The 26,385-nt window shown below is 40.0% G+C and overlaps 1 protein-coding gene across 1 annotated transcript in view; it reads right to left on the bottom strand.

Moving 5' to 3' along the window:
- Positions 1-26,385, bottom strand: part of CDC73 (cell division cycle 73) — a 100,827-nt gene extending 74,442 nt beyond the window's left edge. Inside the window, exons 1-9 of the mRNA XM_063407713.1 lie at positions 26,148-26,385; positions 20,660-20,765; positions 19,632-19,701; positions 18,566-18,628; positions 18,424-18,476; positions 17,993-18,081; positions 16,446-16,662; positions 6,376-6,474; positions 5,071-5,149 (exon numbers count right to left, since the gene is read on the bottom strand). Coding sequence (XP_063263783.1) covers positions 5,071-5,149; positions 6,376-6,474; positions 16,446-16,662; positions 17,993-18,081; positions 18,424-18,476; positions 18,566-18,628; positions 19,632-19,701; positions 20,660-20,765; positions 26,148-26,278 — 907 coding nt within the window. The 5' untranslated portion in view covers positions 26,279-26,385. The remainder of the gene's footprint in view (positions 1-5,070; positions 5,150-6,375; positions 6,475-16,445; positions 16,663-17,992; positions 18,082-18,423; positions 18,477-18,565; positions 18,629-19,631; positions 19,702-20,659; positions 20,766-26,147) is intronic.

Below are 26,385 nucleotides of genomic sequence, written 5' to 3' on the forward strand. Positions count from 1 at the left end.
CTTAGGACTGATTGAAAGCCAGACAAACCTCTGGAAAATGGCAGCTGTGAGTTAAAGTTATGAATAAAGTTATAAATAAAACATCAAATGACAATATCAGGAATTCAATAGAAAACTTTCCTGAAAGAAACACATGAACACAGTCAAGAATATTCTTTCGACCATTACGGGCTAAATCACACAGCAAGACTCTCTGATTTACATTAAACAGGATTGAATATTGCTGGAGGTAATTTTATTGCTGGGAGTTTTTGGTATTTTTGGGGGGAGTAGTAACAATTGCTTCTACTATGTTGAAACTTTGAGAACAACAGGAACACTCCTGGAATAAGCCTTAAAGGCCTGACCTTGGAACAGCACAGGGAAAACTGACTTTTTGCCATCCATACAGAGAGATGCATTCAATGGGTCAAAAAAATGTTCCATCTTCAAGACTACCATCCCAGCACTACTGTACACTTTGAAATTACAGAACAAACGTGTGAAAAAGATCTTCTGAGGTAAAGCCACCCAAGAAAATGGGGGAAAAACAAGGTATAGCACCCAAAACATATATATCAATAATGTGTATTGAAATATCAAACATTAAGGCACACACGAGAGGACACAAAATAAGCTCCTAAAGCATCAAATGGCATTTGAGCACAGGATTTTAAATCTTGAAAAAGATTTTAAAATTATGTTGCTCAAGAAGGTATGACAAACTGCAGTTTGAAAAAATATCCCCAGTTGCAAAGATGCACATTAATAAAGTGTAAAAACCACTCAAGCAAGTAATAGTGAGGAAAGGAATAGGACTACCAAGGTAAAAGCAGAGGAACTTTAGCACAGGATGGAGCTCTATGCTGTTGAAGAGAAGATACCCTCACTAACTGCCAGCATGAAAGAAAACAAAGCAACAAGAACTGTGAGAATTCCAGGCACAGAAAACTCTCAAAATCTTGTGCACGCAGGCCCAAACAGAAATGAATCCAGGGTTCAACCTAAGACCTTGGAAAAGGCTTCTGGATTTAGAGACCATAAGCAAGAATGTGGGTTTGTGGTTTAGCTAGAAACATATTAAGTTGGGTAATGGAAAGTTTTAAGGTTTTAAAGTGTGGATATAGAAGTAGTTACAGAAATAGTAAAAAGTTTTAAGGTGTAGCAAGTAGTTCTGTGTGTCATTATATGATTGGCTAAGAAAGCCTGCACTGAAGCAAAAACATATAAGAAAAATTAATTATCTATTGGTGTGAAAATAGAAACAATCTGTGTGGCAGTAATTTATTAGCTAATAAATCTTTAAAATCCCTTGTAACCTGTGGCCATGTGCCCAGGAAGGAAACAGCACCCAAGGAAAGTGATTGCAAGAAGTTCACCTGCTCACCTCAGAAACATCTGAGCAGCTGGGCAGGATGGGTGCACTGCCAAGCAACGTGTTCTTCCCCTTTCCATGTGCAAATACCCAGGGTGTGCAACTCCCACTGCAAACAACCCTCTAACAGCACAGAACCCAGAGAATACCAAAGGAAAGGTTTCTCTGTCCTGCCTGACCACAGGTGCAGGAACAAGACCCCAGCTGGACAAAAGGTGACCGAGCCTGCCCCTGGGCTGCTGAGCAGTTCCACTGACTGCAAGTGGAACTCACTGTTTGCTCTTCCAGAACAGCACAATTCCCACCCCCTCACACTGACTATCAAACCACTCCAGCACCACAGCCTGGCCCATCTGGCAGGAAGAATTTAAGTTTGTCTACCAGAGAGGCATCAGAAATAATGATCCATCACGAGAAGCAGAGAAATTTGGCTGCAACTCAACAGTTTACTTGATGCATGTTAAAATTCCTAAATTTACTCCCTTAAATCTACAAGCTTTGAATTTCTTATGCTAAGGACAAGATAGCTAATGGAAAAACTCTGTATTAAAGCACACAAATATTCAAAGAAAAACAGTTCACCTCTTTGCTGCCTAAACTTTAAATACTGTAGTATCATACAATACTGAATATGGGCAATATACCACAATCCTGCTGCAATTAGAAGAGGACTACTGTGAACCCTTCCTAGGATTTCAATACCTCTGAGGAAAGAGCAAATAGGTGAAAAATAAAGAAAAACCCCTAGAGATATTGCTCGTTGGATTTGTTTCAATCTTTAGCCAAACCCACCATTTGTAGCCAACCACTGCCATAGAGGGCAAGGTGTGGGAACCCTTCAGAATGGCAGAAATCTGTAGTTTATTTCTTTATTGTAGATGTTATCCATCATTACTAAATAAAGTGGATACAATAGCATCAAGACTGCAAGTTATTACTCTTTGAACTTCATTATCTTTCTTTTCCTTCAGAATTCTTTCCCAGAAGTCCCAATACTGCAATCTTTCCCTAAATGTGTAATTCCAAGTTCTTACTAAACTTGCTGTAAAAATAAAAAAAAAGAGTTTAATAAAAAAATTTAAAATGCCTTATTTTGTTTTTATTGATGACTGTTTCTGCTTGTAGTCTCACTACTTCTACACTGGGTACTTGGCAGCCACAGCTCCATTTTGAAGGCAACTACATTAAAAATCCCATAAGGAATGAATTCCCTTGTGACAGAGCTGCAAGTGATGTGCATTGTTCAGCTTTAAGCAAATGACATTATCAGTGCATTAACACCTAATTATGACAGGAAAACCACCGATAATCACAGTTCCAGTTAGACTACAATTTAAAAGGTAATAGTTTTACAATACAATACCCTAGAAGTAAATGAGGACTTTGCTATTTTCTGAAGTAAATTTGAAGACAAAGAAGATCTCAAATATCTCTAGATCCTTTCCTAAAACATCCAGGTGTTAATTACTAATTCTATGTAACTTCCAAGTGATGTACCAATACCCTTCATAAATCAATGTCATGTTTAAAATACCTTTTTTCCAACACCTCATTTTTATTTCCAGTGCTAGCCTACACTTAGCTAACTTGATATTCTTAACCTATGTGTTTCTTTAAATATACCTAGAAACCTGAAATACAAAATTAACTTTGTGTGACTGTACCAAATATAACTAACCAGCAAGTTAAGGCAGATAAAGACACTCCAGAATGGAGTGTGACAGAGACTTAGGCAGGTAGAGTATGACCACATCACAAAGGAATCTTTCAGCTGGAACAACTGCTGCAGTCCAGTCAATCCCATTTCAGCACCAAGAGAAACCCCAACACCACACTCTCAGAATCACACAACACTGAAATGGATTTTTCACCATTGCTAATTACAGACAATCTTTTTTCCCCTGTCAGTCATCTGACCTCAGCCCTGCTTTTTGCTCAGAAGTTTCTACATGAAGCTCACACCCAATGAGCTGCTCCACAAACTGTCCAGGGTTCTTCTTTCCTGCTATGCAAAACTTGTTATTTCCTCTTCCCTCCTGAACCACACAGACGTGGTAAAAGCAAAAATCCCCCCCTGTCCAGGACAGATGTTGTGTGCAGGGTTCCTGAGCAGAACCTTGTCATTGGCAGCCAGGAGGACTCAGAGCAGCCCTGGACCTCAGCTTCGTGTAAAAGAGTCCACAAATACAGGCTCTGGTACATCTGAACTGTTACACTTGACCATTAATTTCTTGCTCTGACTTTTTTAATTTCACGTTGTCCAGTTTACATATTTACTACTTTTACAAGTTTTCAAAGGAAAACTACTCGGCAGATAGATGAGTTTTGAAGGTTTAAGATATCAATAGAAGGAAACTGAGTAAGGACTAGCAAAAATATTCATGGAAGGGTTGGTTTAGGTTTATATTTTTTGTTCCTTTCTTTCCCAAATTCCCTTGGTTTTTCTTGTAACAATTCATTCTTCATGGAAGCTACTTGAGATTATTTTTCAGTGCTGAAAAAGCTACCAAATATCCTGCTTTGGCTTTTTTCTCCATCCCACCATGCAACTGACAATGAGCAGTAGCAAATAAAACCACTGCACTGAAATATATTAATGCCAACAGGGAATAGACTCCAAGAGGAGATAATACAATATCTGACCAAATTTCCCATAGGAAGTTTCACACACAAACAAACAGCCCCATAAACATAAAGGATGTATTCACATGTAAATGCATCTTTACAAAACTTTCTTTTTTAATTTAAATCATTTCAGAGGTGAGTTGGCTACAGTGTCCCAGAACAAAAAATGGTAATCATTTGGACAAAGCCAAATATTCTAAAAAATGCAAGTTGAATTGTTCTCTTACAGTTTAAAATGGTATTCAGCAGCATTTAAATCCTTGCAGTCAGAATAGAAAGTCGTTAAAAACATTAAGCCCTTAAAAACATGGGAAGTTTCATTAAAGAGGGAAATTATTTTGTGTGAGAACTAGGAGGAAGAGGCAATTCAGAAGTGTAACAAAATTTGCATGACCTTCTGCAAGAAGCACAAAACCATCCAAGCACAACAAACACAAGATTGCAAAATAAAACCACAGCAAGACATGAAAGTGAAATAACTGAACTTGTGCTAAAAACAAGATTAAAAAAAGCAATGGGGACAGGAGAAAAATTGCATTAGAAAGACAAATCACCACTCCAGTTCAATGTTCACCATGTTTTAAAACTGGTGAGAATTGTTCAATATTGTAGATTGCTTCCATCTCCTCTCCAGAAGGGCACTTGTGTTTTGCACTGCTGTTCCCAGTCTGTTTTTTAATTTAAATAGACACAAATATATAATATTTACTGGGAATTTTTGGAGGCAACTCTTAGAGTAACTGTGATTGTTGGAGGATAGGGAATCTGTTACATGTTATGCACCTGACACTTATCATTGCCCTTGTCCTTTTTTATTAATTGCATAGGACCCTCCCCAAACAATTTTTTCCCCCAAGAAGATTTAGGCTTTCAGTTTGCTTCCTAAGAGGTAGAAATGATTTCTCCAAAATAATACTTTTGGATTTTATTACTTGGAAAGCTATCTTCAGGCACAGTTACAGCTCTTTTTTTGTCTTTTCATAGTTTTTTTAAACTATAGCAGATAAAATCTCCTAATATGACCTTTATGACTTGTCAGTTTTGGTTGTCAGGTTTTTTTTCTTTTGAAAAAAGCATTGCAGTCGACTTACCCTCTTTGCCTTTAAATCTCTCCTGATCATATCTGTTGTAGGCAGCTGGAATAGGTTGCTTATTTCGTAAAGTGGGATCCTAAAACAGATTAAATAACATTTGTAAAACATACTAAAAGGCATTTGATGGTTTTTGAATTTCATGAAAAGTTGCTTAGAACTACTCAAGAGCATAAAACCAGTTCATTTTCATAGGAGTTCCAATGCATTTGAAAACTTCTGATGTTTCCATTCAATATCCACTTACAGTCTTACAGAAACAGAGTTTAGTACTGAATGCAAAGAGAACAACCTGAGGCAAAACTAAAATAACAGTAACAAGCTACATTACTAAAATCTCTGAGTTTTTGTTATATCTAAAGAATTAATAAGGAAAAAAATCAACTGACAATTGATGAATAAGGCTTCAGCCACACAAAATTTCCATTGTCATCCTGATTAAGATATTTTTTTTCTAAATAAAATAAATAAAAACAATTTTGAGGGGAAAAATGGCATTCTGGGAAACAAGAAAAAGTACCAATCTAGAGGCGCACTCAAGACCAATTCAATCCTTTATGTGAATGGCTTAGTTATGTATTCACACCTATTCTGAGTGGGATATTTGAATAATGCCATGCACCATTTAAGAAATACAACACAAATCAAATATTTACATGTTGGAATTCATCTTGCTATTTAAATTTAGTTCTTTGTTAAATGCAGGAGCAGCAAAAACAAAACACAGCATGATTAAAAAGCTTTTAGAGCAGACTACCACCATGTTCAAAGATATATTAGGTTTAATAGAACACAATAGTAAACACCACAACTCTAAACAAATCCTGTCTAATACCTAGATAAAAGTAAACAATACAGCTCTAAGTCTGTCCTGCTTTATTACAGGCAAAGAAAGCTGGTTCGAGCTGTTCCCACTCATGAGTCATGTTCCAGATTCTTAAACATTTGCTACCCTATCTGTCAGAAAAGCAGCAAAACACTTCATTTGAAATGGCAGCACTCTCATCAAATACATTTTTTGCAAATAGATGCAGCATGTGGCTAATGCTTGATAGATGCAGAAGCTGGCACTAGCAGATTAATCTCTCAGTAACAAGAGCATATTGAACTAATTAAACTAATATATTCAACTCTTTAAATACCAGTAAATGCAACTTAAGTAAAAGAATAGCTGTGAAGTTATGCTTGAAAAATGTGCGTTTTTTGGAAGTAAACCCAAACAAATTGTGTGTGTAACACTGAGCAGACCCTGTACTCTCACTTGTGCTGTCCCAGCCCTCGTGGCCAGCCAAGCACTGCTCTTACCGTGGGCGCTGTGTTTGGTGCAGGTCTTTGCTCAGGAGCTCGGCCCTCTTCTCTGGCTTTAACTGATTGAAGAATTGCAAAAATATTCTTGGCAAAGTTCTGAAAAAGATATCAGGTACCTGTGAACCTTACTGACCATCTGCTTTTCACATACCAACCATCCAAGCAGAAGACACCACTTGGCTAATTTACATTTCACCGAAAACCAAAACTGATGCACCAATTTTCTAAACAGCTGATTTCTGACCCCTTTTCTGTGACAGGATCCAAACATTGACAGGGTTTTAAGGCATCACTGCTACCCCCTACTCTTTAAGGCCCACACCTTCTAAATCTAACTTTAATTATCTAACTTTAATTGTTTGGCTTCACAAGGTAAACCAAGCTCCTCTCAAAGCACTTGTAACCTTTGAGCTACAGATTTAAGTGTACACAATGTGTCTTACTAATGTCAATTTGCAGTAATCAGTAAAAGAAACCTTTTATCAATTAAGGAAAACACTTTTTTTTTTAATGGTACAGAATAATATAAAGTATTCACAAAATGCTTACATTGTTCCAGAGTATTGTATATTAACACTGAAGTGGTGTTTACACCACTGGCATCATGAAACAAATACATGAATTACAAACCAAAGACCTCTGGGGTGAGTTTTGTAGAAATCACTTAGAGAGTTCCACTGAAAAGCTTCCCTAAGCCTGCTCACTTGACCTCACTGAACATCTTATCAATCCACTGCAAACCACCAAGGGCAGGAACTGGAAGATCACTTATAAAGGCAAAGTCGTCCCCTGAGCAAACCCAGTTCTTTTCAGAAAGTCTGAAGGAACTCACACAAAATTGTGGTTTAAAGTCTTAAATTTAAAGTTCTTTTCAGTCAGAAAAATCCTGGGGAAAAAAAGCCTTGCAAGAGATGCAAGCCATGCACATATCAATTATATGAGGATACTCAAAGCCTGAACTACAGGCTTTTTTACTGCAAATTCAGATTTCTCCCAAACTGTGGTCTGAGCATCATATCAATCACAATTCTTATCATTGCTCTGCTGTATCACACACTGTCTCTAGGAAACAAGGCTACTCCATCTTCTGAAACTTGCAGGGAGGAACTAATTAACAACAGGAGCAATGTTGTAAGAGTGATTGTCCATGCAGAAGGCAAATCTTCCAGTCACAAGCAAGTTACAACCAACATTTACATCCATATTTTACTCATAAAACCGACAGTTAACATAGTCTTAAAGGGAGTTTGAACTTCAAATGATGAATTTTTCAAAAGCCTTTAAACATATGGGATTTTAATAACCTTAAATTGCACATCCTGGACCAAACTCAGGTAAAAAAACCCAGGAGATTCTTTCTCCCATCTGCTGAAAACAAGCCACTAATAAGCATGGAATTAGAAATGTTCTTGCTGATATCTTTTTTCCACTGTGAGAAAATGCAAGACCCTCAGGGCCACAACTAATGGCTGTTTGGAAGGGAGAAAACCAGCAGTGTTCTAACAAGCACTCAAACTAAAATCATCTTCTTGCTAGTCACTGGCTTGGTCAGGGATATGGGATTATATTACTGTGACAGAAAAATGATTGAGCAGGAAGTCCATGGCATGTACAGGCTGATTTGTAAAGCCCTGCAGAGCTGAAGACTGCTAACTTCTCATTGTTCATCCCTTCAGAGATCAGAATATGAATATCCATTAGCTTCTGTCCTAGATTTAGTTAAACTTAATCAAGCACAGTATTTTTACTACCAAAAACTTCTGTTCTGGGCGACAGAGCAGAAAAGAAGAGGGGAAGAACCCCAAACATCAAAATATTTGTTTTTCTGTACCGATGCTCTACCCCTTGCCAACACAGTGACTAACACACATCAAATCAAATTACTATCACCAGAGGCAATTTAAAATGCCAGGATGTTTGTGGAGAAATCCCAGGGCCAGCCAGATCAGACTGCTCTGATGAGGAAGGCTTAATGAAGCCACATCACTAACTGAATTTCCTGCGTAACAAAAATACTTCCATCTCAATATATCACAGTTTGTTCTAAAAAATTGCAGTCTTTAATTTCTGGAGCTCACCATAACCCTAACTCTCATTAACAAAGACTTCTAGTCACTACAGCAGCTTTATCATGCTAGCAAAAATAAATAAATCACTATTCTTTTAATAGTGATCATCAAGGATAAATATGGGTTTCAACTTCATTGAAAACAATTCTAGAGGAAAAAAAAATCTGAAGTGTACTTCATCTCAATCATCTGACAAAAATCAAACCTTAAATCTAACATGTAAAACTGGAAGTATATACCCTGTTAGACAATATGGCTTACAGTGCTTCACAACTTTCCCATAGCTAAGTTGTAATCCATTTTTAATCAGATTTACACTCTGGTGTTTCACTGCAGAGAAAGAGGAGTCTAAGAAAAACCACATAAACTCAAAAAAACTCTTACTTGCACTGACAGTAAGGATTTCTTGGATATGCATCCCCAGAAAATCAAGAGCTGCAGAATGTTGTAAACATTGTCCAGACTTAGACAGGGCTGGAGAAGGACAAATTGAGCCCCAACTACATTTCTTTATACATTTGCTTGATATGCTGAGACATACTGCTACCTCCTTTACAGCCACTGGCAGACTGAAAGGCACGATGCTGTGCCAAAAAGGCAATATTCCTATCACACATTTTCAGTAATTCCTATGTATGGCATGACAAGCAAAGTGAAAACAGCATTGGGATGGCCTCATAAAAATACAGCAGAAATTAAAACACTGCTCATAAGGAACATGAAGTGATAAACTGTATATTTAAACGAAAATATTTTGCACATCTAAAATTAAAGTACATATTTAAATCTGGAATTCAAATCAAAAAGTAAAAAATCACTTCAGGCATCACTCTCCTATGCCTCAGACTATGTATCTTCCATTTGCAAACTGTTGACAAAGTTTGATTTTCTCTCCTCCCTGCTGCTGTAATTCACAGCTGCAGGACTCGTGGTACCCCTCAGACTGTTCCCTGCCCAATTTTGAGCTAGACAAGCCATGCTGGGGTACACAACAAGCACCCTGCCACACAGGGGACTGGAGAATAAACACCTGAATAAATGGGTGTTTGTGATCCTGCTTTCAGGACAATGGTAGTTTAAGAAATGCACTTTACACTACTGGAATTTCTATTGCTGAACAACTGAAAGCAGAGCACATGACTGCCAAGCTTCAGATTAGGGAGTCTATAAAAAAGGTTGACAAAATTCAACTTGTTACTAACTGTTGGGGGGAAAGAAAAAAAAAATCAGACACTCCTTTCACAAAAAGTTCATCTGGGCCTCTCTTTGTGTTCCACTCAAAAAGTTAATTGTGTATTACTGAAGCTGAACTGAAAACATAGCTCTATTTGCTCCCTGTATAGCTGTGGACTATGCTCCCTGTACATTTGTGGACTATGTTTTCAGTAAAAATTTCAGCGATTTTCACTTTCTCTGTGTTATCTTCAGTAAATTTTTATAGCCAGACTATTATATGAAAGACAACTGAAACATTTAATTTGACATGTTAATTCAGAAGTGTGGAAGAGCAGCAACATTGTAACAGGCTGAAGATACAGTATAGTCTAAAATCTCAATAATCCCAATCTCCTTTATGCATAATCCTGGTTTATTTCTCCTATGAGTGCAGCATATGGAAATACATAATTTCTTAATAGTTATATTGGAGTAGTGTTAAAGGAATTACTTTATAGCTGACCTAAATATTCTTTCAGGAAACATCATGCTTTATTCTACAGATTTCTGGTCGAATTCAAGGCACGTATAGACAAAACAAGATTTATTATTGCTCAGTACAAATAAAATTTTTAAAATCTGGCCCATCATTCCTTTAAATGTTACATTCACAATGTTTGCAGTAGTGCCTGGCAGCAATAAAAGAATCTGCCTCGTTTTACTAAGGGAGGCAGTCCTGCACAAAGTGGAGTTTGGGCACTCAGGCTGTACCATGATATTTGTGCACAGCCACCCCAAAGCCACCTGAAGGACTCACAGGGACACCCGCTGCCTGCCACACATTTCCTTTTTCAATTTGCTATTCGAGTCCCACTGCTGTGATTTTCATCAACGTGAGACAATTCTGCCACCTAGAGCCCACAGATGGGATGCTTTTACAATCAATTTCTTTTAAAATATCCAAAATTTTACTCCCAGACATCTTAGTTGTCTAAAGTGATTAAAATACTATTAGTCTTGCTTCAAAATTGTTTTTCCAGATAAATTAAATTACTGAAACTGTAACTGATATTATAACTGTAGTATTAACCTCCTCACCGGTAGCTTCACTAGTAAGGATGGTCAAGAGCCATCAGAACAAAAATGAGAACTGAAAGTGACTGAAAACATGATTTCTCACAACATTTACTTCAAATTCAATAGTTGCTGTGAAAAAGATCAAACCTATAAAGAAAATACATGAATTTTAAAAATAAAATATCCAAGTACTAACTGCAGGAGTAATATTTTGCAGGTGGTAACACAAAACTAAAAATCATGCTCCCTATGCAGAAAAATAACAGTTCTGCTCTTTAACACTGGTGTACAAGAATACAGAAAACCACAAAATAACAACATGCTGGAATAGTTCAGATGTTGTGTTAGATAAATTTGCAGTTGTGGGTTACATCCAAGGTAAATGCCACACAGCAGGAAAATGCCAATCCCTCCAGCTATGTCAGCTACAAACTCCAGTTATCCTGCTCAGTTCTGCTCTTCTCTCACCAGGCACACAAAAAATACCCACAAGTTGAGGGTGGCACAGTGGGGAAATACAAATCAGGATGATGAAATTTAATACATAAAACTCACAGTCAGGAGCTATGAAATTAAATTTCAGCTTCAAGTCTGTTCCCTTCTGTGTTAACATCCTGTGTCATGGATAACAATACACGGGACATCAGGTAACTTTCTAAAAGTAAAGTATAGAGAACTAGTACATTACAATAACTAAAGATATAAAAGGTTAAAGGCCATAAAGGCTTAAAAAACAAAGTTGTTTATTGAATCAAATTATTTGTTATAGAGTGTAAGATTTCCATACTTTCAAAAAAAAACTTAAGAAAATGTAGCCCAGTCTAAATCTTTCACACAGGAACAGAGGATATATAAATATAAGGATTAAGGCAGGAAAGTATTTTATTTGATTCAGGCTTAGTTCCTACCTTGTTAGAAAGAACGAAGAATTTTATATTAAAAAGCTGTAATTTAGAATATTTTCTTAATTTTTTGTATATATTATATTAAGCAGAGAAAGTATAACTACCCAGACTGAGAGAGAATCAAATTCACCAGTCTGCAGCAGTGAAGCAACAACAAGAAAAAAACCAGACAGTTGCTTCAACATTTCAACCTTGACCTTGTAAGTAATATACACTTACAGGAACAAGGTTACACTTACAAAAAGATACAATTTCATGATGTAAAGGTTATGAAACTACAGGGACTCAGCTCCAGCTAACTCTGATCCCATGCCAAGTTTTAACAGTTTTTCCATTATAAACAGTTACCTACAGAAAGAGCCCACATCCCAGCATTCTTAGATTTTATACACCCCTAACTCCATGAGAAATATGTAAACCTCAAATGCCATTTCTCCTGTCCAACTTACATGGTTCTACTTCAGTGCTTTTCCTGGACTGTCCCCAGGCAGGCAGTGATGTTCAGATGCCATATAGGTCACTCTGCACTCCCAGTGCCCGACAATGTCTCCAGAAAACTTACAGAAGGCCCAGGGAGGAGAAAATATTTACACATATGCTAAAAGCTGAGAAATGCCCCAAAGCTGCTGACAGATGTGTAAATGTGTCTGCCTGGACCATGCACCTACATCAGGAGTGTGCAGCTACTGTTCAGCTTCTCAGCTGAAGAGATTTAGAAAGGTTATGTGCTATAACCTTTAAGACTTCCCCTATCTTTGACAGGCTGGATTATGTTATTTCCTTGTACACAGGGTTAGAGTTCACTTGAGAAAATATAATTCTAATATACTAGCAACTGTGAGAAAAAGATAGCTGAAGAGTGCTGGCTGAAATTTGAAGTTTTAGCAATAATCTGTAGCATGTTCACACGAACTGGGTCTGGCTGAGGCACAGTTAATCTGCCCCAGCTGCCCTGGTGGTGCTCACTGTGCCTTGGTAGCCAGAAGGGTGCTGATACTAGCCCAGGGTTTGGGCTGCTGCTGGCCCAGCACCAGGGCTGCCTCCAGCAGCCCCTGCTCAGCAGCTGGGGCTGGCAGGATGCTGAGAGGACACACAGCCAGGACAGCTGACTGCAGGGATATTCCCCATCACATCTGCTCAGCAGCAGAAGCTAAGACAAAAAAGGAGGACGGGCATTTCTTACAATATTTGTCTTCTGTATCAACAGCTAAATACTCCCCAGGAAGTGGCTGGAGATTTCCTGCTGATGAGAAGTGAGGAATACATCTTTTGTCCTCCTTTGCTTCTCCACACAACCTTTGTTTTTTATTACACTGCTTTTATACTGACCCACACGTTTTTTGGAATCTTATTTTCTCCCAGCCATCCTGCTGAGGAGGGAAGCAGCTTGTGGACAACTGTCATCCATCCAACCAAGGTCAACCCACCACCCTCTACAAAGAAAAGGATGAGACACTGTAGTTTTTTTTCTTTAAAGAACATCTAAAATGCTCAGAGCTGCTCCTATCAGAACACTGGTTCATTTCAAAAAGTTACAAATTCACAAGGCCAGTATTAGTGCATTTCCAAGATCCCAGCTTTAAGATTTCTCTACACACAAGCAGAGCATGTTCAGCACAGCCCATCCAGTTACGTTGCTGCTTATCTAAGAAATAGTTCTGAGCAGTCTGGGAGATTAAAAATAAATAACAAAATAGAAATCAAGTACACCAGCAGTCACAGACAAAAACACACTCTCCAAATACACCTGTGAATGCTGAAACTCCTGCTTAGTCTACTTTAACTTGTTCCCACAGGGAAAATTCAAGTGCCAAATACATTTACAGTACAGATGAAATGAGGAGGTTTTTCCTTCAGAAAAGATTGTTGTTGCCTGCTACAGAAGATGATAAAAACAAAAGGATTTTTAGGAAAGAAAGCTAGAGGAAGGATGTCAAAGGAAAGAATCAATTTTGGAATAAACACAGGGTCTTTTCTAGGTATTCCGTGGTTTGTTTTACAGAACAGCCTCCCATTAGCTAAAAACATGCACACAGCTGAAACCTGTGCAGAGCACTGATGCAAAAACTAACATTTCAAACACTTATGATAGTAAATAGCCTATGTATGGATTCAAAACTCTTCCTGAAATTAAATTCCTATAAACAACATATGCTGTCAAAGAGTTCTAAAATTAAGTTACTATGACAAGGAAAAAAAATCCTTATTCTAAACAAATGCAGTTTGGCTCTGAAAAGTGATCACATAAAAATGCCACATTATTCATAAAAATCTAGAAGACTACAGAATACACTTGGGGAAAGCCAACAAATAAAACAGTGCAGGATGACTCATCTACTAGGAATTAAATCAAACACTGACTTTCCAAAAGAGGTAGAACTGCATAATAATCAGACAGAAAACTATGGGAAAATAACTCAACAAAAAGTTTTAAGCAAAACGTAACAATGAGCAAGCAGATAAATATATATGTAGAAATCTTAAAACCAGAAGAGGACAGGTGAACTGAAGTGTCTGATTTTTACAAATACAGGGACATCAGAGAAATCAGTAAACAGACACCCAGGGATCAGTGCTACATGTGATCAAAAGAGGGCAACACAGAGGTCATACAGACAGGGGACCTGTGTGATGCATGACAGAAATCTTAGGGGTCAAACAAACTGGGAATGACACTGAAGCACCTTCCACAACAGGAGTATTAATGCACCCAAATTCCACATTCTCATAAAGCAAAAAAAGCCCACAGCCAGGGAAAAACCTACCACTGTCATTTCAGCAAGGGGAGATGGGAGACAGTGAAGATGCTGGCAATAAAAGCAGCAGGTAAAAGGACAGAATGCATGAGAATTTTTTTAAATGTTAAAAAAGAACACTACATCACTGGAGACATAAAGGAATCCTGAACAGTTCTATAAAGCAAACTTCAGAATTGGGAAGTGTGTCCAAAAGGAGAAACAGTACATGCTTCAGAACCACAGTTAATGTTACTGGCATCTATGAAGAATTTGGAGAAGCATATTGCTGGAGGAATTGATATTTTCTTCAAACATATCAAAACCAGAGGAAACCTGGCAGTAAGCTGAAAAGGTCAAGAGATTTTTTTTTGTACTATGTCCTGATCTTCCCAGTGTTTCCTTTTTGCATCTTAAGCTGTTTCTGGATCTTAGTTTACTACAGAGAATACTGGGAAAACTTACACACACAGGAGTGTTGCTCTGTGGAAAAGAGCTTGAGAAGCAGCCTTGGACTGAAGGAATTTTTGCAAAGAAACAACAAAATTTACATCTAGGAGTGCTCACTGTTTGTTACCATTCACCCAGGAGCTCCAAAGGAACTCAGATATTAAAAAGGCATGCACTGCTGAAGTTATTTTTGGTTTTAAATACTCTAGGAGCATTCAAGAGACTGCAGATAAACTCATACCAAGCAGATAGTGAAAATTTACAATAAAAAGAATTATCAGGCACATCAGCAATTCAAGTATCATACAGAAGAGTCAAAACAGCATTTGCAGAGCAGTAGCATGCTTCCCTGATCAAAATTCTTAAAAGGAACAGGGGAGAAGGGAAGAAATTATTTGCCTGAGACAACGTATCTGAGTTTCTTCACAACTTTCAAGAAGGTCCTCACAAAGGTTCAAGAAAAAACAAAAAAACAAACACACAAACAACCCTCCCAACCAATGTAAAAATGAAAAACCTGAGCTGTTCTGGGATAAATCACAGCCCTCAGTAACATGTGATTTTTCCTCATCTACTTACTCTCACTGCTACTTGGAAAATATGAACTTTATTAAACATTAAAGTTGGTGATTTCTGTCCAAGCTATCAAGAATGTTCCTGCAACCTTGCCCAAACCAAAAGAGATTTGCTGTTATGCCCATACACCCATCAGGCTGCTCACAGAACTGCATGGCACAGTCCAAGAACAAACTTCACCTCTTGTTTCTTGTCTTTCTCCCTGGGTCAGATCTCCCAGACTCAAAGAAGCAACACTCACTCTGTACATGGCACACAGGGATGTGTCACATACCCAGTAATCATTTAATTCATGAATTAAATTATTCTACTACTAATGCCCTGAGACAATGCTGGGAAGGTGAGAGTTATGTAAAATACTGTTCAAAATAAGACAAATGAAGACTGAGAGCTCATTTACTTCCAAACATTCTTTTCCTGTGACAATACTTAAAAGTAGTGAAGGCAAAGGATGCAGCTTGACAATAACCTCAGGAAAACAGACCCTTGAAATCTTTTAGAAATTGATTTACTGTTTCCTTGAGAAATTTAATGCTAAGTGGCTCTGCAATAAAGCAAGCTTACTGCCCAAAAAGAGCAAGCTGTCAGCTGTGCTTGCACCCATGTTCAGAGCAGCACATAACCAAGTGCAGCCAAAAGCAGTGTAAAGGGACAAAAACCTCTCCATGGTAACACTTTCTGGGTTTGTTCATTCCAGCATTCTTCCTCCTATCTTTGGTGTTTTGCACAACGTAGAGGCCTTTGGACTTCCAATGTACATGGGTTGCTCTTCCTATCAATTACTCACCACTTTGGTCTGTTTCCAACCCACAGGTATTTTCAAGGAGCTCTCCCCATTCCAGAGCTCAAACCAACTTTGGTTGAGAGGAATTAAGTGATTACTTAGTATCTTTTAAATGGCTGGAGCAAGTAGTTGGAGATACAATTTAGATTTCTTGTAACATGATAATACCAAACTTCTGTCACTGTGCCAACAGCCCTGCAAGCCCACCTTTACATGGAACACTGAACATAATCCCCCTGTCACCTCTGATGAACAAATTAGATACAGAAAATAAAAATGCAGTTTGTCATAGGGATTACAAAACCCAGAGCATTACCTTGCCTGTGCTTTGTAAGATTGTAGTTCTTGTCCTCCATACTCTCTCCCTGCTGACAATATCTCTAGTTACATCCACTTCAGCATCAACAAAACTTCTCTGTTTCAGAGCAGTTATGTCATCATCCAGGTCAGTTTTGATAGTGGATCTTTTCTTTGCCATGATTTTGGCTTTGATAGCAGCAATTTTTTCCACTGACATAGCTTCAGACAAGGACCTAAATGAGCAAAACGAACAGTAGAGACTGAATAATTGCACAAACGATTCTTCTGAAGGAATTTGTGAATGAGTAACTTCATCCTGCCAAAGTTTAAGGCTATGCTAAAAACCACAAAAGAGTCACCTTATATATACACTGAAATATTATGTGGGCTTAGCATTGCTGTTTTGGGCATGTAAATCCAATCTGTGACAAAAGACATCACTAACACAGAGACCATCCAAAAGTCCAAACAAAAATAAAGAATCCAAATTTAAAGCATCAGGACCAACACCTTCATTTATAACAACACCCAAATTTCAGTTCCCTGTTATTTTTAATGAATTACAATTTTGTGTGCAGCCAGCCAACCCCTGGCTTCTCTGAGGCTTTCCAAGCATTACTCTAAACCTTGGCTGAGGTGCAGCTATGAGGACCTGGTCCCTTGGAGGATGTGGTACCTTCCCAGACCATGCAGGCCATAAAACCACAGAGTGTGGTAACCTCATCCACATTCATCTGGGTTTGAGAGAGCTCACTTGATCCAAGAGTGCAATACCTATGTGTGTTTGCTTTTAATTGCAAACACAGAACTGGGCTGTCAGTCAGCCTGTTTTGCAGGTGAGCTGAAGAAAATAAAAGAAAGACTGAATTGCACAATACTAACTGTCCACACCAAATTCACTCTTACACAGGGTTTTTTCTTTAAGAATATGTGAAAAAATGAATGCAAGGACTGGCTGTGAAGCATTCTCCTCTATAACTCTGTTATTGGAAAGGGAACTTCTTTGTGTTGCTGCTTGGTTCACAGCAGGGTCAAGCATGGGGTTGAAACTCACCGCCTGTAAATATTTGTACTTTTTTTAAAGGGGCAGGCTTTTACATTCAGCATTAAAAGAACTGATAACTAGAGAATGCAAAGTAATTCAAACAACAATTGGTAATCCTCACTGCAGCATTGCAAAGTTGTGATACACTCAAGGTAGCATCCAAATTATTAATTTTTACAAAATCACGTGTACTTTGTGATTTTTTTTTATTCTTATGCTTTCTAATTATGCCACAATCAGATTTTTTTTCCCTACAGTTTCCTTTTAAATACATATAAGAGATAGGAAGAAGTCACTCAAAATACATATTTTATCTGGTTAGCTATGATTATGGATTTCATAAATGCCTCAAAAATCTGTGCTGTCATAAGTGTTGCAAGGTGAGATTCCTCAAACATTACTAAGAGTATCAAAAAGAGGAAAATTTCCACTGAGAGCTGCAGGACAGAAGCAAAACTGGCTGCTTTGAACAGCCCAGGAATTGTTCTCCCCATCAGGCACCAGGAAAGGAGCCCCACCTGATCTGCTCGGTCTGCACGATGCCCTCTTTGTGCCCCTCCAGCCGAGCTGCCAAGCGCTCCTTGTCGAGGCGCACACACTCCTCATCCTGGAAGGGACAGGCAGGTTTCAGTTCCTGTGCATTCTCTTCTCAAACATTAATACAGCTAGAATTGAAGCTATTCAGAAGTGTTTTCTTCACATTTGCATGGACAATCTTTTTTTCAAATGATTTTGGATCTGGGCACTAGCACTAAGCACAGAGCTATTGAATTTTCCTCTCAAGAACCACAATTCTTCCAGCCTAACTTCCAAGCCCTTCCAGCTCCCATTCACATGGACAGAAGCACACTGTACACCAAAGTAACCCAGTGGAATCCCTACAAAAACAGAGAAACACCACCATTCACCTCCACCCCCAATTTGTACTGATGACAGTCACTGTCATTACCTCTATTCTTGGTTTCTTTGCTTCTGCTAAAATTTCATCTGCTGCTCTTTTAACTACAAGAAAAAGAGGACATTAAAAATGCAAGACTGTAGTAGATTTTTATAAATATAAACCACAAAGTTATTTTTTAGTTAAACTGTACCTTGAGTGGATCGTTGAAGACCAATTTCAAGTGGAGCACTTCTGTCTATGCTTGATGAGGTTGCTGCACTCAAACAGAACATTCAGTTTAAATAGAAAATATTTGCAATAGTATTTGCAATAATAAATGAAAGAAGGACAACAGATGAACTGCAACAATGGAAACTCTACATATCAGATAGCAAAGGTGGTCAAACCCTGGGACTAGTGGAGTGGAAATATTCAGAACCTGACTGAATGTAAAGCTAAAAAATGTTGCTCAGGGACATTTGGCCCTTCTTTGAAAAAGGAACTGACCCAGGTGACCTCTTCTGCTCCATTCCAACTTAAACTAATCAGTGATTCTATGATCTCCATATACCACTCATAAAAGAAAACAGTCACAATGAGAGTTTGAACCTAAAATCAAGATCTACTGGTTTGTCTAGGGTTTTTTTTAAAAGAAGACAACCTACTGATCCCTTTAAAAGTATATATATAAAGTGATTTTACTCATCATATTACAAAAATAATCTCATACTCCAAGATATTTCAAATTTGAAGACCACCTACGAAACACAGCATCTTACAAAGCTAATATTTCTGTTTCTCTCAGAGAAACCTCTTTTCTCTGACTATTGTTAACAAAAAATTTAAGATGATGAAATGCCAGGCAAATCTGCCAGACTGACAAAGTAGTGATTTAATATATTTTATTAAACTGAAGATTTCATCCCACACATTTCTTGTATTTAACATCAATGAAAGCTTCCCATACTCTAGAGAAGGAAAAAACATACATGCTAAGCATTCTAACACATAATTATTAACCAAAGCAGGCTAACAGTAATAAAAATCTTCCCCTCTAAACATGCATGTAGAAATGCAGCTCCTTTCTAAGCAAAACAGTTCATTTAAGAAGACAGTTAAAAGCACAATAATTAGTAACTTTGCTTGAGAAGTTCCAGCACATTCAGTTAAGATGCAAAGTGCCTGTTGTTACCCAGCCCTCCCCTCCTACCCCTCCCTTGTGCCACGAATATGAAGCAGTAAAGAGCACTGTGTGTCCAAAAGAACACATCACTCACATGTCTCCCCATTCAGGTATGCAAGCAAGTCCTTCCTATCAGGTCTTCTCACAACAGGAATGTTTTCAGTCTGAAAAGATAATAATAGATGTGACATTTAACTGGACTTCCCTCACAGAGACTCTTGCTGAAGATTTTTCACTTTTACTGCAAACTTCTCATTCATACAAAGACATGACACGTCCTGCCACCCTTAAAATGCAACCACATCCCAGAGGATGTTCAGCTACACAAAATTAAACATGCAGCCTGCTACAAAACTGAAAGAGAGGGCAGCCTTCTCCTCCTTCCCTTGAATCTTGTAAATAAGATGAAGAACTAGCCTTTATCACACACACACACTCCTCTACCAGGAGTCTGTGCTGATACACAGAAATGAAGTATCTCAGCTGTGTTCTTCCAACACACCACTGCTGTCTCGGGTAACAATGAAGCACAAGAAAGATGAAGAGTGGCCTGGTAAAACGCAGTCAAATGGAAATCAAAAGGACTTTTTTAAAAATTTCTGTACCTTCATTTGTAGGGTTTAACCAGCAATTTTTTAATTGAATGCTCACTTCCAAGTCCACTCCAAAGCTGTTCTGCTGTTCTCCATTCTGCAGATCCCTGCCATCTAAGGCACTAAAGGATCACCTAGATTGGGATCACTCCACACAACAGGTGGAAAAAAGTACTACTGAAACAGTTTAGTGCTGGAAACAACTGTGTCCATAGAATATTAAGATAAATGCTGCCATTACTGTTAATAATTGGTTGACAAACTCTTGCTGTAAACATAATTTGGTGGTTTGAAGGGATAATCTGTGAAGGAAGTGAATTGTCAAGAAAAACACTCCACCCTGACAGGACCTGTCATGTGATCCTTCTGCAGAGATGCCTGTTTTCAAACACACACACTCACACTGTGCTGCACATTGTTCTCACTTTCCCAGCCAAATTCATACACAAAACTATTATCATTCCCTGAAAACAGCTACACACGTGGTCATTATCACAAGACAAAAATCGCATTTTGTGTGGTCACTTACTGCAGCACGACGGACATAGACGGGGTGGGAAAGGTGCACATTATTGAGCAGGAACAGGATAGAGTCCAAGGTGTAGTACTCCCTGGGCTGGCCCTCCTTCCCTGTCCTGTAACACAGGAAAAGATTGTCACAGTTAACTCATCTCTGTCTCAAGCACACCCTCTTTTAGAAAAGGTCTCTTCTTTTCAGATGACAGTTTAAAAAGCAAGCAGTTAATATTATTATCAGGCTATTGCTCAACTAGTGTGCTCTCAATTGTGCTAAAAACACAGGTGAGGGAAATGAGTTCTTGCAGCCTCTTTACTGAATGAATTATTAAAAAAACCTTCCCAAAACGATCCAAAATAAGAGCTGGATGCGTTGTAAAATAAACAAGCAAGACTTGGGAAATTGTAACTACACATTCCCCCTCATTCACATTATTTATTGTGATTATTAAAGGAACTGTGTGAGACAGCCAGAGAAACAGAACTGAGCTGCAAACAAAATAAAGTATTACATCATCTTCAGGTGCAACAGGCCAGAATTTGCAGCACTAGAGACAGCACAGTGAGAACTTGGGATATATAAATTCCACAAAGTCTAGGGAGCAAAGGGTGCAAAATGGTGCCAAAAGAACAAAATAAGGCGTGACTACAAATTAATTGCACACAAAACCAGCAAAACCCTGAAGGATACAAAATCAGTGAGCTCCCATACTGGAGTCAGACCACATCAGAACAACACAACAGCATCAAGTTCAATGTCAGCTTTCAAACAGCTTGTTTCAAAGATACAGCTTTTAAGTCTAAAAGGGAACTTGTTCCGTGCAACTACTCACAAAAAACCCAAACAAACCACACCAAACAAGGCCAAATAAATCCCTGGCTCAGCTTGGCTCCATGTACATTGAACATAATTCCCCCCCTCACACATCCATCCATTCTGCTGTTATTACAAGATGTTTTAGGCAAAGCAATGCCTGTCCTTCTTTCAAAGAACCTGACTCTCTGAACACTCCAACTGCTCTGAAGCAGACCTGGCAGTCAGGAAAACAGCCAAAGCAGCAATTCCACTGCCCAGCTGCACTTTGGGGACTGAGTGTCACACCCCAGCTCCAGGCAGGACAGGGCTCCTCCACATTGCCCAGGCCCTGTCCCCAACCAGCTGGCTCACCCTAAAGCCCAAGGAGGAGAAGCCACCACAAAACCAGCCCAAACCTATAAATTTAACACTGGTAGAGGATTTTCAACAAACTAGAGATTTCAGGAAGAAACCTTTCATTAAAAGAGTTTTCTTTCTAAGTACAGTGGCTTTACTCATGGCTCATCATCAGCACCAAAACAGACCACAGAAGTGCCTCACTGGGGGAAGGGAGAGGACATAAAAAATACTCAGTCACAACTTGATGGAGCCTGAAAGAGACACACAAAAATCCACTAAGCCAACAGAAGTGTGTGTTTTCTCAGTACTGTGGATTTAATGCCACCTACTGCTTTTGCTTGTCATTAGTTTTCTGAAATTAGCTAAGAATGCCCAATAACCTGTTCAGAATTCATTATTAGCGGTAAAGTTGAAACCTTCACAATGATGCCTGAGAAAAATATAAGAATAACAAGCAGAGAAAAGGGACTCTGGATACCAGAACTGTAAAATAAAGGGAATAAAGGGTCTCTCTTACCACTGTCCCTTCCTTCTGAAAACTTGGTCTGCATCAGGTGAAGGGTGCCTGTACTTTTGTTGCTGCAGAGGAAAGGGAGTAGACACAGAATCTTTTTGTCAACTGTTTAGAAGCCAAAACTTGGCTTCACAACCACAGGCAGCCACCAGAACTGGACACTCACAAAGGAACTGTTTGACCAGGCAGCAAAGCAGTAATCATCTCTGATAAGGTGGTATCTAAATATACTGGAGGGAGTGGCACAAACAAAAGCTTCCTCCACACAGGCTTGGCTCCGAAGCAAAGCCGTGATGTCACATGATAGAGCTGTCACTTCATTTCAAAACAAGCACTTTCGATTGTCTAATTCAGAATAACTCATTATTGCTTTGAAGGGTGCCATATGCACTGAGCATGAGAGAGAAGTCCAGCTGGTCACCTACTCAAGCTTTAACAATATTTAGCAATAAATGATAAAACACAAAACCACACAAATACTGAACCATTATCTATTAATTGAAAAAATACAGTATTACAAAGCCACAGGCACTGCCAAAGCTTAGCAGGGCACAGCTGGTACCTCACCAACCACACACACAAAAATTCCCCGTGCTCATTATGGCTCTGAGAGGATGTTTTATTAGGAGGACAAGATATTGCACATTAACTGGAAATCATCAGATGCACAAGCAGTTGCACACAAGGAGAAAACCTAAGCCTAAACTGACATTTCAACATCAGGGTGTGCTCCTGCTAAATACACAGAGAACTAAAAACAGGCAGATCTGAGGGTAGCTTGCCTCATTTGATTTACAAACATCCAAAGGAGAAATAGAAATTAATTGTGTTATTTCCCATATTCAGTTATGGCATCAATTGCTTAATAAAAATTTAAAATCTTAAGAGGCAGACCTCAACAAACCCAGTGACAATCAATAAAGCAAAAATATAAGGAAAAGTTGTATCTTTTGCAAAATAAACCCCAACTTAAAAATGGAGAAACTGTTTATATAATAGGAGAGAGCAAGTTTCACCTGCTCATTTTTAATACCAGAAACTTACTTCTTTCTCATCAATTCACCTTCTGCCTGTGGGCACCAGGAATGTATTAATTTTTAACAGTTTTACTTCCTCTTTCCTGTTTCAAAACCTGAAGTTTTACAGAGGGATTAAAGACCTGTGCCTCATCCACAAAATCAAACAGAAACCTTTAAAAACACATGACAAAGCACACTGAGTATCACACAACTGACAATACCCAGGGCCAGCTGCTCACTCTTTAAAAACTCAGCTGCATATCCAAGCCCCTTGACTAGGCAAACAAAGCAATAAATTTCTCTGGCAGATTCATTCCTTCCTTTGGTTTTGAAACAGGTTCATTAATCACTTTTCAGGGCCCATAGGTCAAAACACACAAACCACTTCATCTCACACCACCAAGCCTTTTTCATGTGCCAGCAGGAGCAGTCCTATAATTATTATCTGGAAATTAAACTGGATTAAAGTTGCTTTCCCCCCACTTTTTTTTTGTTTTGTTTTGTTTTTTTACTGCAGGTTACCTTTAACTTGGCTTGATTCCTCACTTGTGCTAGCAGAGGGAGAAGGCAATGCAGGGCAGCACTGCTGACTGGTGCCAGCTAAGCTGCTCGAGGAGCCAGAGCTAAATGTCTCGTGGGACTACTTCTAATTCTAGCAGGGACAAATGCCACTGCTGCTCTTCAGCCCAGCATTTCTCTCTTCAGGCTGCAGATGCAATTACAGAAACTCTGCTGTGGACACCGAAAACAGAACTCCTGGTTTGTTCTGTGAAAGACTAAGCCACCAACACCTGCTCAGTGCAAGCGTAATTTGGATCCTGTCAAGTGACCTGAATATAAAAGGGTTTGAATCTTTAAAGTTTTTGAAAATGTCCCTCCTGAGTGTGGCAATTACCTAAATTAGCAGCTCCTGAAGTGTGGTGTTCAGCTACTGAGCCTGGCTTGCAGAACTGGTCCCATTTTTACAGTGTCTTCAATTTAAAGCTGAGACACACAAAATGCCACAGTGGTTAACAAGAAATGCTGTGAACCCAGAGCAGCCTGATCCTAGCAAAAGTTCAGAAGCCACTGGTCCAAACCAAGATCGACTAACTCACCTCAAACAAACCAAAGAACAAAACCCCTCCAATTCTGCCACACACCTGCCTGGGAGGTGAGCTCTGACCGGGAGCTGCTGCTGCTGCGCGCCTCTGTTCACCCACACACCCTTCCTGACCTGGAGGATAAAGCTGCCTGGCTGTACAGAGCAAGGCTGGCTCTCCAGCTGCTTTTAGGCTTTTGGGAATGATTTCTGGGTCTAATCCAAGCTCTCCTGAGCAATAGAAAAGGGCTGGCAGATCAGTTTCTTGTTCCCTGCAGAAGGCCAATGAAACTTGTTTGTCTGCTTAACCACTACTTGTTGCCACTTGGGAAAAGCAACTCGTAGCAAGGAAAGCACCACAGTGTCTCCACACTGCCCAGCAAAAATACAGCCAGGACTTGCAACTGCTTATCCAAATATTTTTCTTCCTCTTCAGCCTACATACCAGTATCCCTCACTCAGCCAGGAACACAAATAACTCCAAAATTAGTTTCTGAGAGCTTGAAACAGGTAATGAAAAACCATATTTCTAGTAATACATAAGGCACAAAGTAAAATCAGCTAGGAAAAGTCCACCTACAACTGAAGATAAGCAAGTAGGCTTATTTCCTTTCTCTCTCTCAATCTAAGGCCACTAATAGTCATATCATAATTATGAGAACAAAACAAAAAAATAATTCCTGGTCAGACTCAATTACAAGTTTGGGGGTTTCTGAGAAATCTGCAGGCACTTCTGCTTTTCCACAAAGGTTCACTGGATAACATGGCCTCTTTGATCAGTACCTGAACTTTAACAAGAAGCATTTTTCCCTCTTAAGTTTGAAAAACATACATGGGAATCCTTCTAGCAAGGACATTACAAAGCAAGCAGCTGCTGAATTCTGAGGAAAGGCAAATAAGCAACTCCTTTGCAATGCAAGCAATCCATGCTGTACTAGGATACTCAACAGGTAAAACCCCTCGTTTTCTATAAGTTTTCTAAAACCGGGCATTTTATCTAATACAATCACTTAAGCCACTCTCTGTATTTGTTTATTACGATAAGACCAACTAGGAAGCAGCGTGCACCAGGTCCTGCCCAGGAAGAGGCCTCAGGTGGGGGCAGAGCACCTGCACAGCTCATCGGAGGCAGCGCCGGACCTCGCTGCCTTTGTTCTGCTGCATCAAAGCAGCCCCGACAAGGCAGGACAGCAGAGTGACAGACTGTGCTGAGCGGGAACGGACCCATCAGCATCACCCACTGCCACTCCTGGCCCCGCGCAGAATGCCCCAGAATCCGCCGTGTGCCCGAGAACCTTGTCCGAACGGCACAACGCGTCTGCTTCACCAAACACCCGCAAGAACTCGGGCGAAGCTGCCTCCTGCCATCTCATCGCATGAGTGTGCAGGACGCGGCCCCGGCACGGCGGGAGCGCCGGGAGCCAGGAGCGGGCCCGGCTCCGCGGCTCTGCCGGCGCAGGGCAGCACCCGGGAACGTCCCCGAAGGCAGCGGCGACTGCTCCCGCCCGGCCGGGCTGCCGGCGGACAGGGATCGCCCACGGGACACCCGGGCAGGGTGCCGGGGCCCCGAGGCCCCGCGGGAGCAGCACCGGCCCGCCCGACGCCGCCTGCCTCGCTGCCTGCGGGGCGCCGCGGCCCCAAGGACGGCGGGACCCCCGTCCCCGCTGCCCGGGCGCAACTTCGGGGCAACTTCTCCCCCCGCCCGCCCCTTCCCCCGGCCGCGTCGCTCACCCCCAGATGACATAGTTGGTCTTGACGTTCTTGGGCCAGGAGAACTCTCCGAAGATCACCTCGTCGCCCTTGACCACGATCTCCTTCTTCTGCGTGTTGTACTGCCGCAGCACGCTCAGCACGTCCGCCATCTTCGCCCGGCCGCCACCGCTCCGGCCGCCGCCGCCCGCCGCAGGACCCCGCCGGCGCGCCCCGGGCTGCCCGCCGCGAATGCCTGAGCCGGCGCCGCCGCACCGCC

Source organism: Prinia subflava, chromosome 10 (genome assembly GCF_021018805.1).
Source record: "Prinia subflava isolate CZ2003 ecotype Zambia chromosome 10, Cam_Psub_1.2, whole genome shotgun sequence".
NCBI classification, from domain to species: domain Eukaryota; kingdom Metazoa; phylum Chordata; class Aves; order Passeriformes; family Cisticolidae; genus Prinia; species Prinia subflava.